Consider the following 22,498-nt stretch of genomic DNA (forward strand, 5'->3'; position numbering starts at 1 on the left):
CAAGCAAACTGAATGTTCCCCACAGCTCTGGGGCAGACCGTGCAGTGGCTGAGGGCTCCCGTGGCCCTCAGACTCCCACTGGCTGAGGGACTGCAATGGCCCTCCCTCTCCTCCCTGTTTCCCACTCCCCAGAGACATGTGATGTCGGAGGCTCTTGAGGGGAGGTTCAGGTATTTCCTACTGAGATGGTGACCTCCCAAGGGCAAGGAGAAGCACATAGGGGCCTCAGCACTAGGGGCAGCCCAGGACATCCACCCACCAAGTGCCCCTGGCTCTGGTCATCTCCACTACATGGGGCAGGAAGGAGGTCCCTGCAATGAGCCCCTGCCCGCTGGGTATCCACAGGTCGGGGGTTACTCAGGCCCTGACACAGGGAGCAGTGCCCTTGCTCAAGCCAGAAGGACACCTGCTCCCTGTCCTGCAGCAGCGCCAAGGAGGCTGCTGTCCCCAGACTGGGGACACTTGGCACTGAGGGCCTGAGGGGGTCCCAGGGCCACTGCATCCCGTGGGGCCTTCCTGTCCCAGCTTTCAAACCCACCAGGCTCTGGTCTACCCATCAGCCTCACCACATCCCAGCGGTGGGGTCTCTCAGCTGCAGGCCTTCCTTGTCCGTGACCAGCAGGGGGCGTCCCTGGAGCCCTCAGGTCCCCTTGGCCAGCCTCCCAAGCCACCCCTTCGCCCTGGTGAGTGCCCCGTTGTCCTGGCACAGCTTCCATCTGGCGCAGTACCCTCGGGATCACACTGCTGCTTGATGAGCCGCCAAAAAAGACAAAACAGAGCCACTCCACCCGCTTTTAACACTGGTTGTAAACCTCAGAGATCTTGAAATGTGAAAAAGTGGCCCCCAGGATGAATGACATATGCTATCCTCATGTGGAAAGACTGCCACAGCCCCGAGCTGTGAGTGCCCCTCAGCAGAAACCCAGAGCTTCCTTGAAAGCTCCAGCCATGCTCTACTGAGCAGGCGGGATGAGGCCGTTTGCTCCCTTGACAGGGCAGCACTGGGGGCTTCTGTCCCCCACTTCCACCTCCTCATCATGTGGGGGTCCCAGTCTACATGCATCCCTGTCTACCGAGCACCAACCCACAGGCCTCTGGACACGGTGATTTTGCCAATATGAGTAGGTGGAGGCCCTAAGCTCCCTGTGCAGCCACATGGAGAAGTCGGACAGAGGAGGGGCAGGGGCTGCATTTCTCCATCCAGCCCAGAGCAGACTTGCCGCAGGTGCCCCTTTCCCGGAGGAAACAGACCAGCAGTTCTTCTGAAGAGAAGGAGCATTAAGTGAACATGGGCTGTAGGAAACACTGGGCGAGAAGGCCTGGAGGCTCCAGAGTAGCTCTGAGGCTGTGCCCACCCCTGCTAGGCCACCTAGTGCTGCTCCCACCTACAGCTCCATCCTGGCTCTTTTGCAGCTCCCTGGGATGACATCAACTGCCCTCTGCTCTCCGCCACCCTCCCCCGTGGGGTAAGAGCAACCCCATCACTCTGCTGCTTCCTGGGCTGTCACGATCAAGATGGTGGATTTCTGTCCAGGAGAAAAGGACATCCTGTCCCCCTCAACAGGAGGTTGAGACACCAAGAATTCTGTTTGTCCCTCAGATTGGGGAGGAGGTACCATTGACCTCCACTTCTATGTCTTGGCCCCAAAGTTAACCAGATAAATCATGGGGTCTGGTAACAAAATGCCTGTGACCCCTCACAGGAGAACCACTGAATCCTAGCACCAACCCATGTGGCCCCAAGAGGAGCACCTGGGGGCCGTCTCCTCCCAGAGGCGCCTGAGTGAGGCTGACTCACGTGAGACACAGCAGGACATGCTTGGAATGCAGAGATGAGAGGGAGCAGGGGGCACAGTGGCGTGTAAAGGGCATAGGAGAGGGTCCCAGATCTGCTCTTGGTGTGGCGCTCTCCCCAGAGCAGTGCAAAGATCATCGATGGCCTAAGGAAGGGTGTGACCCCCATCCAGCATGAAAACCAGTGGGCAGGTTGGTCTTAAATGCCTTCAGGGTGATGGCCCCAGGGTCTGCACTGCTTGCCTGTCTACAGAGAAGCAGCAGGCTGAACCAAGCCTTGGGGAAGGTGGGGTTGAAGAAGGAGGAAAGGAGATTGGAAGGAAGGAAAGAGGGAGGAAGGGAGAGAGGGAGGAGCAGAGAGACAGCTAAGCTTCTGAGAGGCCACCCTGTGCCCTGGGGGGTGACCAACCTTCTTCCGAAGAGAGCCTAGAACTGTTTTGCCCAGACCTAAGCTGGGGGCAGCAGAGACTTGGAGAAAGGGCTGGGAGGACTTGGCAGACCCTGGCGAGTCCTGATGTCACCACCCTGCTCCCAACAGTGTCAGCCCTCTGTTACCTGTGTCCCACCTGCCAGAGTGGAGTCTTGGCAGGGGCTCACAGTGAGACCCTGAGTGGACATTTGTTACTAGCTTTCTCTGTCGCCCAGGCTGGAGTGCAGTGCAACAGGCTGATTTCTGAAGACTAACCTCTCCCAGCCCTGAAGGTCCGGAGGGGAAGGGAGGGCCATGTGCAGACACCCCCCCAACACACAAGTGCACACACATGCACATGTACACACATGCCCACAAGACATGCACACACATGCATACACGCACACATGTACCCACATATCACATTCACATATGCATTCACACAAACATGCCCACACACGTTTGCACACACATACACACTTGTACACACATGCACACACATGCATGCACGCAGTCCCCACACACATGTGCATGCACAGATGCCATATGTATACACACATGCACACAGGCACACATACAGACATGCGACCACTCATGCAGACATACGCACTCACACCTCTATGTGTGCACATACATGCACATCCCCGCACAGGTGCAAGATGCACACACGAGCATGTATACACACGTGCATACACACACAATGCCTCCACCCAGGCATGCACATATGTATACACGAACCTCCATGTACACACATGTATGCACACGCACACACATACTTCTATGCGCATGACACATGCACACTTACATACAGGTGCACACACATAAGCATGCACACATGCCTCCACACATGCACACACATATGCACACCCTCCACACAGGAGGTGCACACACATACACATGCACATGCATGCACACACTCCATGCATGCACACAAGGACACACACACACATACACCTCTCTCCCTCCAAGCTCCACAGTGCCCCACACTGTCCAGCCCCTCACACTTCCTTGTACACAGCATGCAGGTACAGACAACAGACACCTGGCACAGAGTGGGGTGGGGACTCACCTTGAGGTCTCTGTGGACGACCCCCATTTGGTGACAATGGAGAACGGCCTCCAGGATCTGCTGGATGCAGTGACTGTGGCAAACAGCAGGTGGGTTAGTGCGAGTGGCCCCGGGGAGCAGCAAGAGGAGGCACTGGGGGCAGGGGCAATGGTGCTGTGTGGCCTGGGGTACCAGGGGGACAAAGCGAGTCAAGTGGGGAGGAGATGCTGGCCAGGAGGGGCCTCTGGAGCTCCTTCCTCACCTCCAAGGCCAGCAACCCTGGCCCTGGCCCTGCCTTCCCCTCTGGGTCCGTATCTGCTCAGAGGGCACAGCCAGGCACACAGAAGTGACTTTCAAAGGAAACACCCCTGTCCCCAGGCTCCTGCTGGCCAAGCCTGACCCTAAGCTGGGCACCCTCAGGAGGGAGGCCAGGCTGAGCCTGTACCCTGCAAGGCGGGCTGAGGTGAGTGGGCCGGGTGAGAGGGCTGGAAAACCAAGACAGGAAAGGGCCAAGGTGGCTGGGGGTGGGGGCAGACGGCTGCCTGGTGTGCGAGAAAGCCCCAGCCACCAGGACGCTGCTCTGTGCTGGAGCAGAAATAATGTGCTCAGGCACATGTTATTTCATTTTAATAAAAAGTGAAACCCGCCTGGGCGTGGTGGTTCACACCTGTAATCCCAGCACTTTGGGAGGCCGAGGTGGGCGGATCACCTGAGGTCAGGAGTTCAAGACCAGCCTGGCCAACATGGCGAAACCCCGTCTCTACTAAAAACATAAAAATTAGCCGGGTGTGGTGGCGCATGCCTGTAATCCCAGCTACTCGGGAGGTTGAGGCAGGGAGAATTGCTTGAACCCAGGAGGTGGAGGTTGCAGTGAGCCAAGATGGCTCCACTGCTCTCTAGCCTAGGCGACAGAGTGAGACTCCTTCTCAAAAAAAAAAAAAAAAAAAAAGTGAAACCTAAGCTTCCACATTGGCTGGTGGCTACCGTGTTGGGCAGCTCAGTTCCAGCAGCACTAGGGGCATCTAGCTCAGCTCCCAGGGATCTGAGGGGCTGGGCAGGGGGCTGTGTGTGCGCAGCACTGAGCACACGGAGCTTCCCCTTCAACCCTTCCTCTCATAGTCAGGGAGGGCTGTTGGCAGAAGTCCTGGGCTCTTCCAGGCCATGACTGGCTGGGAGGAGAGGTCCAAGCTGCTCTCTGGCCACCTCCCTGACACCTGTCCTAGAGCACATCAGACCCAGGGCCACGGAGCCCCTGCACACACCGAGAGCCTGTGGCTTGAATCTGCTTCTGCCCAGGTGCCCCTGGAGCCCAACACAAGCCCCTCCCTGGGGACAGCTCCACAATGCAGGGTGATAGCAGCCACCACCTCCGAGGCTGCCCTGCTGGGCCTGGAGGCATTTGCCACAGGCTGCCAATGCCCACCTGCCTGGGGTCTCAGTCACCACCCCACTGGGCAGGGTCAAGGGAGGGACGGGAAGACCCCCCTCAAGACCCTTCTATTGCAGCCAGATCCTTGGGGACAGGAGGGTGACCAGGGTCAGCAAGATGAGTGGGCTTTGTTTTCCTAACAGCAAATTCAGAGAGGACACGGGAGGCCAGCCCTCTTCCTCAAATAGCTCCCACCCCTCCTGGTCCCATCTGCACAGCGTCAGCCATTACATTTAAAAGTGAATCTGAGTTTCCTTCTGAAGAAACCCAGCCCTCAGAGTCCTAACGGGTAAAGGACTCCTGAGGTGTGTGGGGTCAGGAGAAACCAGGCCCAAACTCATGGGAGACAGCCCCTTGGTGGTGTCACTTCAATGTCACCAGAGTGGGAGCCACAATCCTATCTCCATGCTCCATGTGCCCTGGGGTGTCCTGCCTTCCCTCCTCCCCATGTGCCCTGGGGTGTCCTGCCCCTTTGTTGAAACACCCTCCCTTCTCCCTGGCCTACACCTAGAGACTTCTTCCTGGCCTCTTCTGCTCCTGCAACTCCCGTAGGGGGCTGTGTCCCTGAAGTCAGCTCATGACAAGCCTCTATGAGGGCCATCTACTTCCCATAATGCTCTCATCTGCCTGGACCAGCCCCTCCTCCTTGTTCCTGAGGGGGCCTGGCATCTGTTCCTTTGAATGGCCAACTGTGTCCTGGCAAGGCCTGTGGGCCTAAGCATGGCGAGCTGGCTGCGGGGGCTTCCCTCTGGTGGGCAGACTCAGCCTCCCTATGGGACGGGAAGCCTGGGCAGCGGGGGGTGAGGCTGTGGGGTCAGATATCCACAGCCATCCAGATGGGTCCAGATGCAAAGTGAGCTCAGTGTGGCCCTCCCAGGGGCCAGCCGGTCCCTTCATGCACGGCTGTGTGGTGTGGACGGTAGCAGCGCTGGCCAGATCCTGTGGTCAGTCTTGGCCCTGGTTTGTCCTGGGAAAAGCATAGATCTTGGGCTCCTCCTGTCCAACTGTGTGCACTTTTCCCCAGTCCATCCCCATGGTCCATCACTTCCCTGAGGGCTGGACTTTCGTCTGCCCTTAGGCACTATCCTGGTGGAGTGATGTGTGCAGAGGTTGTGGTCACCAGGAAGTGCTACCTCCTTGGACACCAACATGCACCCCACAGACTACTGCTGAGGGCGAGAGTTGAACCTTCCTCGTCGACTTTCTTTCAGCCTCAGACTTACTAAGTCCTGGCTGCAGCTCTGGCCATGCCCTGTATCCTCCTTCCTCCCCAGATGTCATCGCCCCCTGACTCCACACTTGGCTCACCCAGTCCTCCTCGGCCTCCCCTGCTAGTGGTGCAGGGCCCCAAACCCATGCCAGAGACAGGGGGACTATGGGGCCAGCATTGGGTCTGCACCTCTCCATGGTGTCCTTGAGGGTATGATGGGGACTTGGCATGTGTTGCTGAGATCAAGTCCATCCCGTCCATTGTCACACAGGCTCCAGGCCCTGCAAACGCATGCTCAGGATCAAGTTGGCTGAGCAAGCCAGGGGTTCCCAAGACAAGGCTGCACCCAGCAGGGTAGGTGGGATGGGACAACCACCTGGCCTCGGACAGTTCATTCAGGGCAGTCCCCTGCACTTTAGGGACCTGTCCTTATATTGCCCTTATCCTGGTATAATCTGAGACTATGGCCCTTGGAGGATGTGAGACCTCATCGTCACGCCATCTATCTGCCCTCACCTTCTGTTAACATCGCTGTCTTCTCTAGGAAGAGCAGACCCCCGCTAGGTTTGTTTTTGTTTTTTTCATGTTTTGAACAGTTTATAAGATGTCACTCTTGTGATTAGAACTGTTTCCAAGCAGCATTTGGGACGTTATTCTCAGCCTGGGCTCTGATGTCCTCCCCCTCCGGGGACAGTCAGCATTGCACACAGTCCCTCACTCATCTTTCAGAAGTAACATTGCTTTTTTTTTTTTTTTTTTTTTTTTTTGAGACGGAGTCTCTCTCTGTCACCTAGGCTGGAGCTCAGTAGCGCGATCTCGACTTACTGCAACCTCCACATCCTGGGTTCAAGCGATTCTCCTGCCTCAACTTCCAGAGTAGCTGGGATTACAGGCATGCGCCACCACGCCAGGCTAATTTTTGTATTTTTAATAGAGATGGGGTTTCACCATGTTGGCCAGGATGTTCTCGATCTCCTGACCTTGCGATCCACCCGCCTCGGCCTCCCAGAGTGCTGGGATTACAGGCGTGAGCCACTGTGCCTGACTGCCACTTTGCTTTTTAAGGATTTTTTAAAAAATGGGTTCTAAATGTTTTGAACTTTGCTTTCCCTGTTTGAAGAAGACATGGGCACCCTTTAGTTCCCCCATAAACTCCAAAGTAAGACCCTGCTTCCTCCTAAGATGAATTTCCAGCTTTGTTGGTTAGAAATGAGTTCAGAAAAGCAATGACTGTTCTGTTTCTTCTTGTTCCTTAGATGGGGCGCATCCAGAAATCTGTCAGCTGCTCCACGGCAGCAGCTCCTGGCCCTTGGCAGGTACCAGGCAGGGCATTAGTACACTTGCCCTGGCTGCGTCTGGGTGGTTCAGAAAGCACCTCCCTGCCCAGGTCTGGCCAGGAGGCCTCGGCCCATCCTGTCCCATGCCTGTCCTTCTTTACCTCTGTCTCAGCACAACCCCAACCGTTCAGACGTGGGGCTCCGCCCGGGGATAAGTTAAGCCCCCTCCTTTGCTCCAGTCCTGCCCCGAGTCTGTGGCGATGCCTGTGGAGTAGGGGCCCACGAGAGCCTCTGTCAGACTCTCCACCAAGATCCACTGCTTGAAGGCTGAAGCTCATGCACAGAGAGCAAAGCCGCTGCGGCCCCAGGCAGGGCATGAGGCTCACCCAGAAAGAAAGGAGCCCAAGGCTGCTGAAGCCTGAGGAGGGGCCCCGTGCTGAGGCTGTTGCACTAGCGGGGCCAACCCAGGAGGGGTTCTCCAGGAGGCTCCTTCCCTCTCCATGTCCCCTCTCCCGCTCAGCCTCCAAAATCATTGCCCAGATCCTGGCACCCTCTATAGGACGCAGGCCGTGCACCCCCTCGCTCCCCACAGTCTGGCTACGGAATGCCCTCCATTTGAGCTCCAAACCCTCAACAGAGGCAGTGGAGTTTTAAGAGAACATCTCTTCTGGCTGGTTCCAAGGGACCCTATACACCAGGGGTGCCCTCTGCATCGGGAGTCCTGTGAGAGGAGGTGGGGAGACCTGGGTCAGAGCAGGGAACACTACAGTCTGCTCTGGCAAAGGTTCCTGGGACCTGAACAGCCCAAGCATTTCCTGAGGACCCTAGAAATCCCTTTCTTCTCCCTTCCCGAGCCTACCCTGAGGCTGCTCCAGACCTCGCCAGGCCAGTTCTGCGGTCCCCCGGCCCACAGCAGAAAATCTGGGGTTCAAGCAGGTGGGACTCCTGCTGCCAGGCCAGGCACCCCAGGGCCCGCCATGGGGAGGAGCTGTGGGTGTGTGTGGGGGTGCTGTGTGGCCATCAGAGACTCAGACTGAGGAGGGAGATGTCGAGCAAGCCCGTGCCTGAGGATTGGGCAGAGGGGCTGGCGCTCCGGAGGGAACTGGCCTGGTGTGATGAGGAAGTCACAGGTGACCCCTTCGCCCCCATGGCTGGGGCTGCCCCATTCCAGCCTCCACCTGGGGCGGCAAGGGGTGCAGCATTCTGGGCAGCCTGACTCTCAAGCTTCCCCCAGAGCGGGAGACAACAGGCTGTGCTTCCTTCCCCAAACCTGATGAACACAATGACGCCTGACCCACACAGTGGGGCCAAAAGGGATCCATGGGAGCAGAGGGGCTCTGGGCGGTGCAGGACATCGCTAAGGAGGCAGAGGGAGCATAGGAGACAGTGGGGCGCAGGGGGGCAGGGGAGAGGGCTGGAGGTGGCAGGTGAGGAGGAGGGTGGGAGTGAGGGGCCTGTGATGGGGCATGGGCAGGGGGTGAGGGTGGGTGAGGGTGGGGCTGTGGTCTAAGGTACTCCTGAGCCCTAGCTGTGGGGTCTGATTTGCTGATGGGAGGCTCTAGGAGGCCACATGCCCCCACCCTTGCCCAGCATCTGCCCACCCCTCAGGGCACTCCACCCACCCTAGGATCCCACCTGCCCCGGCAGGTGTCTGGATGGGCCACCAGGGACCCTCGAGTCTACCTGGCCAGCAGGCAGGCAGCAGCACGCTCTGTGACATATCTCACCCCAGAAGCTCAGAGCAGGGGGACAGGGCTCCGTTCCACTTTCTACTTTTCTTCTAAGTAGAATATAAAGGAAAACCTCGTCTTCCTCCGCTCCAAGGGCACAGGCCTCTCCAGGCTGTTCTGCAAACTACAAAGTTCCTCCTCAAGGATCCTTAGAAAAGAAGCCAGTGCCCCGAACCCCACAGAAGTCTGGGGCCAAGAGACTCGCCAGTTCTGTCCCTCTCCCTGCCTGGCTCTAGGGGAGGCCCAGTGGCAGCAGAACTGCTTGCACTGCCCATCAGGGACGCGGGCCATGTCGCCAAGGGCAGTTTCCTATTGGTGCAGAGGCAAGTCACATCAAACTACTCCTGCTACTTTAAAAAAAATTCATTTTTCCGGATCAGAAAAGTAATACATACTCATTTTAAAAAGGTTTTTTTTGAGACAGAGTTTTGCTCTCGTTGTCCACCCAGGCTGGAGTGCAATGGCGCAATCTCAGCTCACCACAAACTCCGTCTCCTGGGTTCAAGCGATTCTCCTGCCTCAGCCTCCCGAGTAGCTGGGATTACAGGCATGCGCTAGCATGCCTGGCTAATTTTGTATTTTTAAGGGTTTCTCCATGTTGGTCAGGTTGGTCTCGAACTCCCGACCTCAGGTGATCCGCCCACCTTGGCCTCCCAAAGTGCTGGAATTACAGGCGTGAGCCACCGGCCTGGACTAAAAAGAGTTTTTAAATAGACAAAGAAGATACACATTTAAAATCATCCACAATTTCACTACCTAGTGAGGTCCTCCGTTAGCCTTATTTACGTATTTATTTTTTGAAGACAGGGTCTTGCTCTGTCACCCAGGCTGGAATGCAGTGGCACGATCTCGGCTCACTGCAACTTTGAACTCCTGGGTTCAAACCATCCTCCTACCTCAGCTTCCCAAGTAGCTGATGTGCATGTGTGCCACCATGCCTGGCTAATTTTTTTAAGTTTTTGGTAGAGAGGGGGTCTCATTATACTGCCCAGGCTAGTCTCAAACTCCTGGTCTCAAGCAATCCTCCTGTCTTGGCCTCCCAAAATGTTAGGATTACAGGTGTGAGCTACCATGCCTGGTCTCAGGTTTTTTGTTCGTTTGTTTGTTTGTTTGTTTTTAATACACATCTCTGTGGCAGAGCAGGGTGGGCAGAGCCCAGTGGGCAGGGAGTAATGCTGTCAGCTGTCCTTGAGGTGAGATGTACTATTACAAGAGACATCCTTGTCAGGTGTCAGGGTGGCATCTGGCCTGGGCCACAGCAGGCTACCAGTGGCCTATGCTTCCAGGGACTGGGCCCTGTCACCTCCCCAGCTGACATCTGCCATCCCTCAATCTGGTCTCCAGCAGCCAGGCCACCAACAGCCATCTCTGAGACCATCTGTCCCTCTTCATTCCCCCTGGGGAGGGCTGGCCTTGTGGGAAGGGCTGCCTGAGGGTCCACAGGAAGCCCCACCTGGATGGAGCCCAAGTTCCTCCATTCCATCCCCACACTGGGAGGCCCACAGTCCCAGGGCCAAGCCCTCTGAACAGGGCCCTGGGCGTGGAGGGGAGGTGGCCTCTTGGCTCTGCACTGAGGTTACAAGTTTCCTTTGGCTTCATGCCCATCGCCCTGGGGTGTGGGTGAGCAAGGATGCTCAGGATCCGACGTGAGTCAGAAAGAGCAGCAGGAGTGGGTGAAGGAGGGGTGGTGAGGGTATAAGGGAAGAGGGACAGGACAGCGTGAGGGCTCTGCACCCACCTGGCATCAGCCTCGCTGTAGTATTCTCTCGCCACAATGTCTTCAAAGAGCTCCCCACCAGTGACCCTATGGGAGAAGCATGAAGGGGTCACAGATTCTGGAGACCCCTGTCACACTGTCACCTCCATTACTACCACCACCACCACCACTATCATCGCCATCACTCCCATGTCACCATCACCAGCATCATCAGAATCATCATCACCACCACCAACTACCATCATCACCAACCACCATCACCATCACTACCACCATCACCACCAATCCGCCGTCCGCCACCAGTCTTCCGCCGCCATCATAAATCCGCCACCAACCATAAATCCATAAATCACTCACTATCCGGCGTCGTCGCCAATCCGCCACCATATTCAATCCGTCACTCCCAATTAATCCGCCACCATCGCCATAAATCGCCACCATAAATCGCAAATCCCCTTCCGCCACTCGTCCGCCACCGCCGCCATAAATCCGCCACCACCAATCATAAACCATCGCCGTCGTCCGCGTCATCGTCCGCCGTCACCGCCGCCGTCGCCGCCGCCACGCCGTATAAAGTCGCTCGCCATCGCCGTCGCCGCCGCCGCGATCGCCGTCGCCATAAGTCGCCGCCGCCAGTGACGCCGTCATGCCAGATCCGCCGCCAAATCCGCCGATCCGCCGCCACCGCCGCCGCGATCGCCGCCGCAAGATGCGCAAAGTCATGGCCCTTCGCCGTCCTTGACACCGCCGCAAATCATATCCATCCACCATCACCACCACCACCACCACCATCATCACTATCACTATCTCCACCATCACACCATTACCATTATCATCACCACCACCACCATCACCATCATCACTTGGGACTGAAACCGACAGCTTACTAGTGCTTACTTATCTATAATGACATTTAACATTTCAGTCCTCACAACCACTCTATGACTTTGGTCTATACTCCATTTTTATGGATGAGCAAACAAGTTTCAAAGATTTGGTGACTTGCACAGAATGGGCGGCACAGGAGCTTTGTCTCGGGGTCTGCATTGTTACACCCAGGCCTTGTGACTCAAATTCCAAGTCTGAGAAGATCTGGTCTCCCCTCCTCAATACTCTCCCACCCCCACTTAGGGCCAGAGTGGTGGCCCTTGCACAGGATCAGAGGCCCAAAGACACGGTGCCTAAATCTGGCCTCTTTGGTGGCCCGGGGTCTTGAGGTGTTCAAGGTCCCATCTCTAGGAGGAGAACAGAGATGACAGGCAGAAGGGAGGTCTCTGCCCACTCTCCTGCCCTGTGTCTCCACCCAGTGAGTAGTCATTGGGCTCTACGGTCAGGATAGACCCTGTGAACAGAAGCCACAATCTGAAGGGCCTCTGGGAGCTGGGTAATGTGGGCATGGAACAAAAAGGTGGAGGGGCTGGACGCACGGCAGGGGAATAGGACAACCCTCCATAGGTCTGCCCAAGCCCCTCACACACAGCCTGCTTGAGTCGGCTGGAAGACTCCCCTAGAAGTTCCCACCCCTGAGAAGGTTAGGGTCTCTGCTCTTACACCACCTCCTGTGACCCTATGTGTGGGGCAGGCCTGTGGGGCCCGAACCCCTCCTCTGCCTCTGCACCCTCTTCCCCATCCCCCCACCTGCTCCACTGCACTGCCCAGGCGCTGTGGCTTCTCTATCTGCCTGGCAGTTTTCCCCATTGGTTCTGGAAAGTAGGGCTTAGGTCTTCCTCATTTTTGGGCCCAGCACTTGGGGCTGGGCTGGTCCACGGCAGGGAAGACCCAGGGAGTGGGTCTGTTTAACATGTGACCTTGGCACATGTGGATGCTCTCTCAGCACTGGAGAAAAAGAAAAGTGAGCATGTGTTGAATGTTGGCTCCTCCCTGCTCCAGCTAAACACATGCCCTGATGATCCCATTGAATCCCCTCAAAATCCTTCGAGCAATGTGAGGGTGAAATGCACTGGGAAGACACCCAAGTCCCTGGCACCTAGCAGGGCATTAAAGGACTGGGTGTTCCCTTTCCTTTCCCCGTTTTTCTGTCTGGGCTGGGGGCTGGGGGCTGGGGGCAGGGGCTCTGCCTCTGTTGCCTGACTGGCTCTGCTGTTCTGTGTCCCCAACCTGCACCTGACATAAGACCTGGAGCTCTGCTCACCCTTGCTCACTCCTCTGCATGCCTCTCTCACTCCTCATGGGCCAGCACATTTATACAGCCAATCAACCACCAGATCAACCACAAGGAAACAAAACAGTGTTGACGGGGGCCCTTCCCAGGGTCATCTGGTCTGGCTCCTGAGCTTGGCCTGTCCGTGAGGGGGTGTGTGTGCATGTGTTCACATGTGTGGGTGCCTGTGTGTGCCCTTGTGTACATGTATACTGGCTTGTGCATGTGAGCACATGTGCATGTGTGTCTGCATGTCCGTCTGTACCTATGTGTGCCCATGCGTGCACTCATGTTCATGCATATTGTTTTGCATGTGTGCATGCGTGCCTGTGTGCATGTGTGTACAACTGTGTGCCTGTGTGTGTCCTTGTGTACTTGTAGAGCAGTTTGTGCATGTGCACACGTGTGCATCTGTGTCAGTGTGCATGTTTGTACATGTGTGTGCTTGTGTGTATACATGTGCATTGGGCGGGAGGATCAAATCCCACATCTAGCCCGGCAAGGGTCTGGCATGCCCCAGTGTTGTGCTATAACTGTCCAGGTCTTGGCACACATTAAACACAGATTAGGCTCTGTAGATGCTGAGTCCAGGCACAGAACAGTGGCTAAAAGGCCTTAAGGTCTTGAGCCAGGGCTGCAGCCCAGAGTCCCTCCAAGGGGTGCCTCACTAGGGCTGATGCCAGGCCTTCTGGGGTGCTCTGTGTGGTCAGGAAGCTGCACCTGAGACTCCCTGGCCAGGGCCATCTAGTGGTTCAGTTTCAGGGAAGGGAGTTTGCTTCTCCACCCACGTTGGTTGCTGTGGGGAGTTTGGGAGACTCAACACCGGCCCAGGAGGAACATAGTTTGGGAAGGCACACATATGATTTCATGGTCCCCTTTCCTTAGGCTGTGGGGGACACGTGGCCGATTCTAGGCTTCAGCCATGGCACCTATGGGAGCTTCTGTCCTCTGGGTGTGCAGGTGTGTGTGAGACCCTCTATTCCCAAGCCTGGTTCTCAAGCCCTGTGACATTCCCAAGCAAGAGGAGTGGGGATATCTGTCAATCCCCCAGAATCCACAGAGTCCCCAAACTACCGTGGGGCCTCAGGGCCTCCTGAGGGTGATGCCAGCCAACTCCAGAAACCACTGTCCCGGCCCTCTGCTGGCCTGAGGCTGGCTGAGGCACAGGGGCCATGGAGGTTTGTGGGGAAGACATGCAGGGTCCTTCCTGACTCACCAGCCAATGTCTTCTTCCCAGCATGCCTCAGGGCCTCCACTGACACCTGCCTGGCATGTGCTTGGCAAGGCGGAAGACATGAGAGTCTCTCAAATGGGCACACACATGCACGAACACACCACCCTTTCTTCTCCTCAGCTCCTGTGACACACGCAGCCATCTGTTGACCACCAGGGCCCCTGGACAGGACCAATCCCACAGTCTCTCCATTTCCTGGGAAAAGAGGCTGATGGAGGTGTGGTGGGGCCCACAGGTATGCAGCAAGCCTGCCAGCTCCCCAGGGCCACAGGACAGATGTTTCAGGACACAGCCTCAGCCAGGCCATGGCGACTGTGTCCAGGTCAGCCCCAGTCACCTGGCTGGTGATTGCAGTTGGTGTCTTGTGGGACATGCAGGGGAACCTGAGAGGTGGCCAAGCCCCTGCAGGGACAGTCTCAGCTTCTCTAGGCCAGAGAACCTCACGTGGACAGAGGCCTCCTCAGGCCTACATGTGCCATGGCCTGTCGTCTGTCACTTGAGGAAGGAGGAGCTGAGAGGGCAGTCCCCATGCAGGCGCGTCCTATCTCTGCTTGGCCTGCACGCTCACAGCAGCCATGGGGAGGGCCTGGGGTAACCATGGCAATAGCACCAAGGTTGGGCTTCCCTGGCTGTGCGGCCGCCTGGGGGCCACAGGGCCAGGCTAAGGCCTATGGGCCCTTGCCCAGGTCAGGGTCCTGGAGCAGCACTGACTCACAGACAGCTAAATATAGCGCTGCTTAGCAGGAACTGTCAAAAGTGAGGGAGATGAGATCACTGCTTCTAAATCCGGCAGGAAGTGAGAGGCGGCAGCGGCCCCAGACACCTTCTCACTGAGCTACCGCACACACACTCATAAAACACTCACACATGCACATTCATGCACACACACGCACACATGCATGCACACACATGCAAACACACATGCATACACTTGTGCCAGCATACCCACATGCACATACCTCCACACGCTCACTCACACACACAATACACATGCACATGTATGCACATCCCCACCCATATGTACCCTGATTTCATGTGCTCACACGCCCCCATGTGCAAACGCCCACACACACGCATACATGTGCACATGCTCACATCTCACAGCCACATTCATAAACACACACATGTGCGCTCACGCCAGCCAGCGGTGTCCCAGTCCTTCGGACGAGGGCTCCAAGGAAAGAAGGGTGAATGCAGCTTCTGACTGACTATTCCTCTGGGGTCCACCCACCCACTGCCTCCAGTGTACCCTGTTCTGTGTGGAAGAGAGGGGGAGCCCAGGATGTCAGCCCTGCCTCCGTGGGCCTCAGTAACCCTAGTGCAAAGCAAATGAGGAGAAGCGAGGGAGGCTGGGCCAGGCACAACTTGGAGCAAGGGGACCAGCAGCAGAAGCACACTCAAGGGAGTGGCCAGCCCACGGGTTGGGACTATTCCCTGGGGCTGGGGAGGGTGCAGATCCCACCCTGAGCCAAGGCTGGGAGTGAGTGTGGCGAGAGTCCCCAGCTCTGGAACTTACAGATCGAAGACCAGGTAGTGGAAGCCCTCCTCGGAGATGCTGTCGTGGAGACGCACTGTGGGGACAGAGAAGCCATGAGGGGCTGGCAGTAGCCCAGGACACACCCCCTGCCTGCCTCCATACCTGGCCAGGCACACCACGAGCTGTGTAAGCCCTAGGGCTGCCCACAGGATCGGGCTGGGTAGGGCCTAGGTGGGCAGGGCTGAGCAGAGTGCTTTGGGCCTTGTGGGCCAGCTGACCACCCAGCGAGCACCCACAGGGCCTCTGGGCCCCTGCCCTTTCCTTGCCGTCAGCTGCCAGTCTGGTCACCTGTCTCCTTCTGCCAGAGAGAGACCAGGCCCTTTTGGTCCCAGCCTGGGCCTCAGTTGCTCCCAAACACCATGGAGATGAGCAGGAGGAGCTCACACCGCCAAACCCCAGAAAGGAGCCGCCACGAAGCTCCACATGAGGAGAAGCTGGGACAAAAACCACTTGTTATTCGTCTTGGGTCTTCCCAGGGCTGCCCTCAGCCTTCAGGCTCTGTGTCTTTGCTGTGTGCTGCCGGCACAGGCTGGCAGGCAGGGTCCCCGCCCAATGCAACATCATCCAAAGGTTGGGCCCTGAGCTCCAATTCCAGAGCTGGCATAGTCAGCAGGATGGACCACCATCATTCCCTCCTTCCTCCCTGCACAGCTTCCCATGACAATCTATGTGCAGCGTGCCTGGCCCTGGAACTCTGCCTGGCGCAGGGCAGGAGCTGGTCAGGATGTGATGAATGAACGAGTGGATAGATGAAGAGGCGAGGGAACAGTGAGTGATTTCAGCACAAAGCAAGCAACCTCAAGGCCTGCTTTTCCTTGAGCTGGAGATGTGCCCTGTACTAAGCAGCAAATATTTTCTAGGAATGACTCATTTTGGACACTCTCCCATGTGCCGATTCTGATGATTGCTAGAACAACGAGGACGATGACAGCCAACACACTAGGGCTGTTCTAAGCACTCCGTGTGTGTTATTTCATTTAACCTTCCCAACCACCCTGAGAAGTTACAGATGAGGAAGCTGAAGCACAAAGAGCTTAGGTAAGCAGCTGACAGTCACACAGCTCACAAAGGCAGAATAGGGCTGTGGACTCAGGGGATAGTCTGGTTTGAGGGCCTGCACCAGCCTCATTCCCTCCAGTCTTCAAGTCCTGGGAAGACGAACCCCTGAGGTGTGGCTCTCCTCCACCACTTGAGACTGGGCCACAGACACTGAACAGGTAAGGCGCAGCTGTCTTCTCCTAGGTTCGCAGGCCCCTGGGCCTCAGGCAGCCCCTTCCTCGGATGCTCCAGCGCTGTTCCAGTTTCTAACTGGCTGCCAGTGCCCTCCCTCCTCTGGCTCTGGTTCTCCCAGGGGCCTGGCCTGATAATGTCCTTACATCCGGGAACTCCATGTGGCCTCTGGGGCCTAGGACTCACCCTACAGATTCCTGGACTCCAGCAGCCCCACACCGATGGCCCTCCTTAGCCCCTAAACCTCAGACAAAATGCCCTCCACCAAGGGCAGGCCAGGCCCCAGAAGCCTCCACAGAGTCAGAAAATATAGGGCAAGCCCTGCCTTTGCCACTTGCTCTGGCTGTGTGACCTGGGGCAGGTTGCTCAGACCATCTAAGCCTCAATCTGCCCCTCTGTGAAATAGTATAAATAGCACCTCTTCACGCGGTGGCCATGAAGATCAATTATGTAACCTTTGTGGTGCTCTGAGACAGTGAGCACTAGGTGAACCACAGCTCTGTGACCATCACTGTCACCATCATCACCTGAATGTGAAGAATCCCAGGTGACCAACGCTCCGCACCAGGGCCTGGGGCCCACTTAGAGTCCTGGGGTTTTTGCAAGCCCAGTGCAAAAAGACCTGCTCCACTTCTCTGCCTCAGGCCCAGTAGCCCAGCCTTCTCCCCTCTGCCCCCACCAAGCCCCATTCTCAAAGAGCAAGGTCTTCCCCAGACCATGTCCTGGGTCAGCTCCCTGGGCGGAGGGCAAATCTTGCCCACCAGGGCTGTCTGGGAGCTGATGCTGACCTCTGTCAAGCAGGGACTCCACCAGCTAAGGCATTTGTCTGAAACCAATGTCCCCTTTCCCTCTCACCCATCTCTGGCTGACTTCTGTCCCAAGAGCAAGGATGCCCTCTCACTAGGTCCCCTGGACCCTCTCTTCACCCCTACGCAGGCTGTCCTGTGTGTCCCTAAGACATGGCGGATCCTGGAGGCCCACCAACATCCCGCTTCTAGCACTCGCCTGTGAAACCTCTGGAGTTAAAAAACTCACCCCTCCCCACTCCTTTCTAGTGGGGGCTGCCCAATAAGCCCAGCTGGGGGCCCAGCAGGATGGCCCCTCTGAACTGCCCCACCTGGGACATGCTTCATGAAAATCACACACTCAGAGTAGAGGTGATCCCAGGGGCCACGGAGGGGATGCCCCCAACAGAACCCCACGGGCAGCTCCAAGGGAGGCCCTGTCATCCATGAAGGTACCTCACCGCTCCCTGGGGGTGCTGCAGGGCCATCCTCATGGTGGGGGCTGCCCCTACCCTCAGGCACCCACCTCCCCATGCAGGCCTGGTGGGGTGGGGCAGAGGCAGATGGGCTCTGGGGTGGCAGTGGGAGGGGGGATCCCACCTCCTCAGCAGGAAGCAGGCTGCTTAGGCCAGATGGAGCACTGGGGGTCTGTGTGGGGAGTCTGGGCCATGTGCATGTGGACACTTTTTAAAAAAACATTTTTAACATTTTAAAAATAGTTATATACTTATTTTAGTGGTTTAAAAGAAAACGTAACTGGCACATCAGACGGCGAATTCACACACAGGGCTAAGTAAAAAAGTAAATTGTCAGAAAATCTATTTAAATAAAAACAGTAAGCAAATAACACTGTGGGCAGCATACAGAGGTGGTAAATAAATAAAGTCCTGGATTACTAAGAGGAACCAGGGTGAAGAGTCCAGTCTGGATGCAGTGGGACGGTGGGCAGCGGCGAATCTCTCCAGGGGCTAAGCTGCAGCAGTGGGACCCTGAGAGCCCACCGGGGCTGCAGCCTGGCGTGCGCCCTGGAGTTGGGGCTGCCGCTTTCCATGCTGGGGTCCTGCTGGGTCCACTGGGGCACCTGCCCCTCTGCCCAGCTCATTGGTGAAGCATTGGATGAGGTAAGGTGGTTCCAGTCCCCTAAACCAGGCGATGAGGGTTCGGCGACCTTCGGAGCCAGGCCCAGGTGAGTGTGTGGATGTCCCAGGCTCCTAAACAGGCTCCCAGTCCCCAGCTGTTCCTTTGGAACAAGCACACCTGGGGTCCTCCTGGCATAAGTGAATCAGAGCTTTGGAGGAAAGGGCCCAAAATCCACCTGACAGCTCCCCGCGTGCGTCTGAGGCCAAGAGCGGCTGCCATCCCCAGGGCGTTTCCTGGCTGCTCCCCAACATGGGCAAGGCCTGGGCTCCAGGCTCCAGATGCCCCCGTGGAGCAGCTGACTCTGGGCCAGGGTCACTTGACCTCAGACCGTAGTTCCAGAAGCCCTGGGCCAGCAAAAGAAAACAGTAGGGGCTCTCAGCCCGAGGACGGCATGCGCTGGGGTCTTTGGTCAGTCTTTGTTTTCCTTGTAATTGGGCCATCTTGTGGCTTTTTTGAGGCCACAGAATGTTGAGGCCCCTGTGTGTTCTCAGCAGAATGGTGGCTCAGTGTTATGGTGGCTCAGAGTTATGGGGGTTACATGCTGGGCACTGGCTCAGCGGAAGGCTCTGTGAGGAATGTGTCCTTTACCTTCCTCTGCAGCCACTGTCACCAATGCCACAGACAAGACCCAAAGGACAGAGTGGGGTGGGGAGGGGACCTGTCCAGTTGGGTGGAGCTGGGCACCCAGAGCCCCGCCTTGGGGCTGCCCTGGCTCTGAGCACTCCCTGGAATCATGTCACACAGGACAAAGTCCTCAAGGTCAGGGGAGGAAAGGGGGCGTCCTCAGGGGCTTCTGGTGGGATATTTCAACAGAGAAGAAAAGGAAGTCTTTTTGTATCTCTTTGAAAGTCTGATAGAGAAACCGGAACAGGATCCATCCCCCCGCCCACCCCGGGCCGCTCACCGATATTGGAATGCTTCAGAAGGCGGCAGATCCGAGCCTCTCTCTCCAACTTCTGGTGATCTGGGGGACAGAAAAGAACAAGGCGTCACCTCCTGCCCCAGCAACTGGTGGCCCACGGATTGTCCATGTCAGGAGAGGCCCACCAGGGTGTGCCAGGGCCTCTGATGAAGAGAAGAGTGGTTGTGACCCCACAGTGAGTAGTCGTGCCCCCGCCAAGGGAACACCCTTCGTGGGCACCCCCTGGGCCATTGGTGGCAAGGCTGGGGCAGGGACCAGCTGGCTTGTGTTTGGGGTGGAGAGGCCCATTCAGGTGGTGAGCGCTACTAACTCGGGGCTAAAAGTTTCCCTGGATGATTCAAAGTCAGCAGTGCACTGATTTAATCCTCCACTTATTTGTCCTAATTCCATACTCTTTGGAGCTTTTGGCTGAAGCCAAATTTGTTCTTCCGAGGCAGGGGAGGGGCCATCAGAATGGGGCCGGGAGGGGGTGAGGGTGTGCCCCGGAGCCGGCTGGCAGGAGGAGGAGGGGAAAGCCTCAGAGAGGCCTTGCTTAGGGGATAGAAGTAAACTGGTGGTGAAGCAGGAGGTGGCCCCTCCTTCCCTCACCACTCTCCTCCCACCCCACAAGGTGCAGGGCCCAGATCCCTGGACACTGGAGGTGTGGAGGTGACTGGTGCCCCTTGGGTGACCCCTCCACTGGCCCCCAAAGGATGGAGCAACTTATCTGCCAGAAATTTTACATTTCAATTACAGGCAGGAGGCTTTTAAAAACTGATGGAGACTGTAATAGCAAAACCCAAAACCCCACACTTCCTCTGACAGGACTCCATGCGCTGCAGTCCCACAGGGTCCCATACAGCAATGCAACAAAGTCCTCCACCAACCCCCACGTGCAGGTAGCACCCACATCCTAATAGTATGTAGGGAACGAGCAGCAAAGGAGGACTCACAGTGTGCTCTTATTTACACAAAGGTCGAAACTAGACAGTCGGTGGGCACAGCCGCGCATGGGGAGCTGCGAGGAAAGGACAGTGCATTTCAGAGTTCAGGACGTGACTGGGGAGGGCGCATCGGTGTCTGGAGCCCCCTCCACCTGCCCAGTGCTGAGTCCCACCACAGGAAAGGTGAGCAGGGCCAGGGGGCACATAATTAATACACAAGATAAGACCTCGGGGATGCCTCCTTCGCCAGGAATGCCCAGTAGTGCCCAGGAGCAGGGAAAGAATGAGGCTGCAACTTCACAATCTTCCTCAGGAGGCACTGAAACCTCTGATCCCTGGGCTTGGCAGAAACTTGTCTGCCTGCAGGAAGGGAGGCCTGGCCGAGTCATGTTTGGGGTCAGTTCCCCTGGAGCAGGTGTGGCGGTGGTGGCCTGGGGTACAGGACATGCCTGCAAACACGTATAGGCCTTGAGTGAGAAAGCCACGCCTGCAGATGGGAAGGTCTCTGGGAGCGGCATCCCCCGACTTCCCCCTCCCAGGACAGGCATTCGTCTCCCTGCCCTGGCCACCTGGCTGCCATCTGCTTCAAGCCCAGCCGCCTGGCATCCCACGAGAGGGATTCAGAGGGATCTGACAGAGCCTCCAGGTGGCACAGAGGGAGTCAGACCCCACCCCGCTGTTTTGCTGGAAGCCCAGGGCATACCTGCTCCCTCCCCCACCTGCACACCCACCTCAGCAAGCACTGCACAGTCTTCTAGAATACCCCAGTCCCTGCTCCCTCTCCCTCTCCTCTCCCCTCCCACTGAAGTGGGAGCTGAGGTGCCAGGAGCCTCAGGGATTTGTGATGGCAGAACTGGAACCAGCCCAAGTGTCTGTCAGCATCAGAATGGAAAAATCAAACATAGTCCTAATAGAATACACACGGTGTGGGCTCCGTTTTCCTATCTGCATGGAGCTCAAAACCCAGCAACACTGGACACACCTGCGGAGGGGAGGGGTCCATGCACGAGGCCTGGCTCCAGTGGAAAGCAGGGGATGGATTCTTGTAACACCCCCAACCCCCATCCCTCTGGGGTGGGAGGAGGGAGGGCTCTCAGTGTGCAGGGCGGTGAGTTCATGGGGTTATTGTTTTATTTCCTAGTGTCTTTCTTACACTGATTCTGAACATTTTTCAGACATAGAGAAACACTGCAACAATAGTACAGAGCAATCGTGTACAGCACTTCTGTACAATCTCCCTGCCCCGCCCCGCTTCCATATGACACACTCGCTTTTTCTGACGCGTGTGTAACACCAGGCAGCACTCAGGTGTGTCTCATAAGGACAGGGTGGCCCTTCCATAATCTCAATGCAGGTCCCAGATTCAGTAAATCGAATGCAGATATGACACTCATGTCTCTAAGCTACAATCCACGTTCCACCTTTCCAACCTGTCCCAATAAAGTTGATGGCTAATCTTTCCCCAGGACAGGATGCAAGCCCGGGACCACACATCGCCACGGGACGTGTGGGCCAGCGCCAGGCTGAGGGAAAGGAGGACCTGGGAGAGAGGCGGTGGAACCACGGCACATAGTTTCCTTTTGAAAAATTGCCTGATTAGAGTTAAATCAATAAAATCATAAATCCAAATCAGGAGAAAGATGCAATTATGAACGCACTCTCCTGGGACACAGATAATTTACATGCCTGTGTTTTATTACTGAAACATCGCCAAGAGCTGAGCCCCAGCCCAAAGATGATACCTATTCCTGAGCACGTGTTTAGGGAGATAATTATTTGTGTGGGGCGAAGAAAGGGCACCTGGCTGCCCAGTCCTGGCACCAGGTGTCCACTCAAAGTGGCCATACAGATTGCTGACTGGTCCTCTTTCTGTAACACCCACAACAGCACCTCGACCACCTCCTCCCAGCAGCTGCAGTAGGTTAGCGCTCAGAGAGCCGCTTGGAAACCAT

General features: G+C 56.7%; 1 protein-coding gene across 16 annotated transcripts in view; it reads right to left on the reverse strand.

Moving 5' to 3' along the window:
• CAMK2B (calcium/calmodulin dependent protein kinase II beta) overlaps nt 1–22,498 on the reverse strand; it is a 105,975-nt gene that overhangs the window by 23,691 nt on the left and 59,786 nt on the right. For all 16 annotated transcript variants that reach the window (XM_021935814.2, XM_031665385.1, XM_009203017.4 and 13 more), the window contains exons 3-6: nt 19,606–19,665; nt 15,526–15,580; nt 10,636–10,701; nt 3,273–3,345 (exon numbers count right to left, since the gene is read on the reverse strand). In XM_021935814.2, the coding sequence (XP_021791506.2) occupies nt 3,273–3,299 (27 nt within the window). In that variant the 5' untranslated portion in view covers nt 3,300–3,345; nt 10,636–10,701; nt 15,526–15,580; nt 19,606–19,665. The remainder of the gene's footprint in view (nt 1–3,272; nt 3,346–10,635; nt 10,702–15,525; nt 15,581–19,605; nt 19,666–22,498) is intronic.

This window comes from Papio anubis, chromosome 4 (genome assembly GCF_008728515.1).
Source record: "Papio anubis isolate 15944 chromosome 4, Panubis1.0, whole genome shotgun sequence".
NCBI lineage: Eukaryota > Metazoa > Chordata > Mammalia > Primates > Cercopithecidae > Papio > Papio anubis.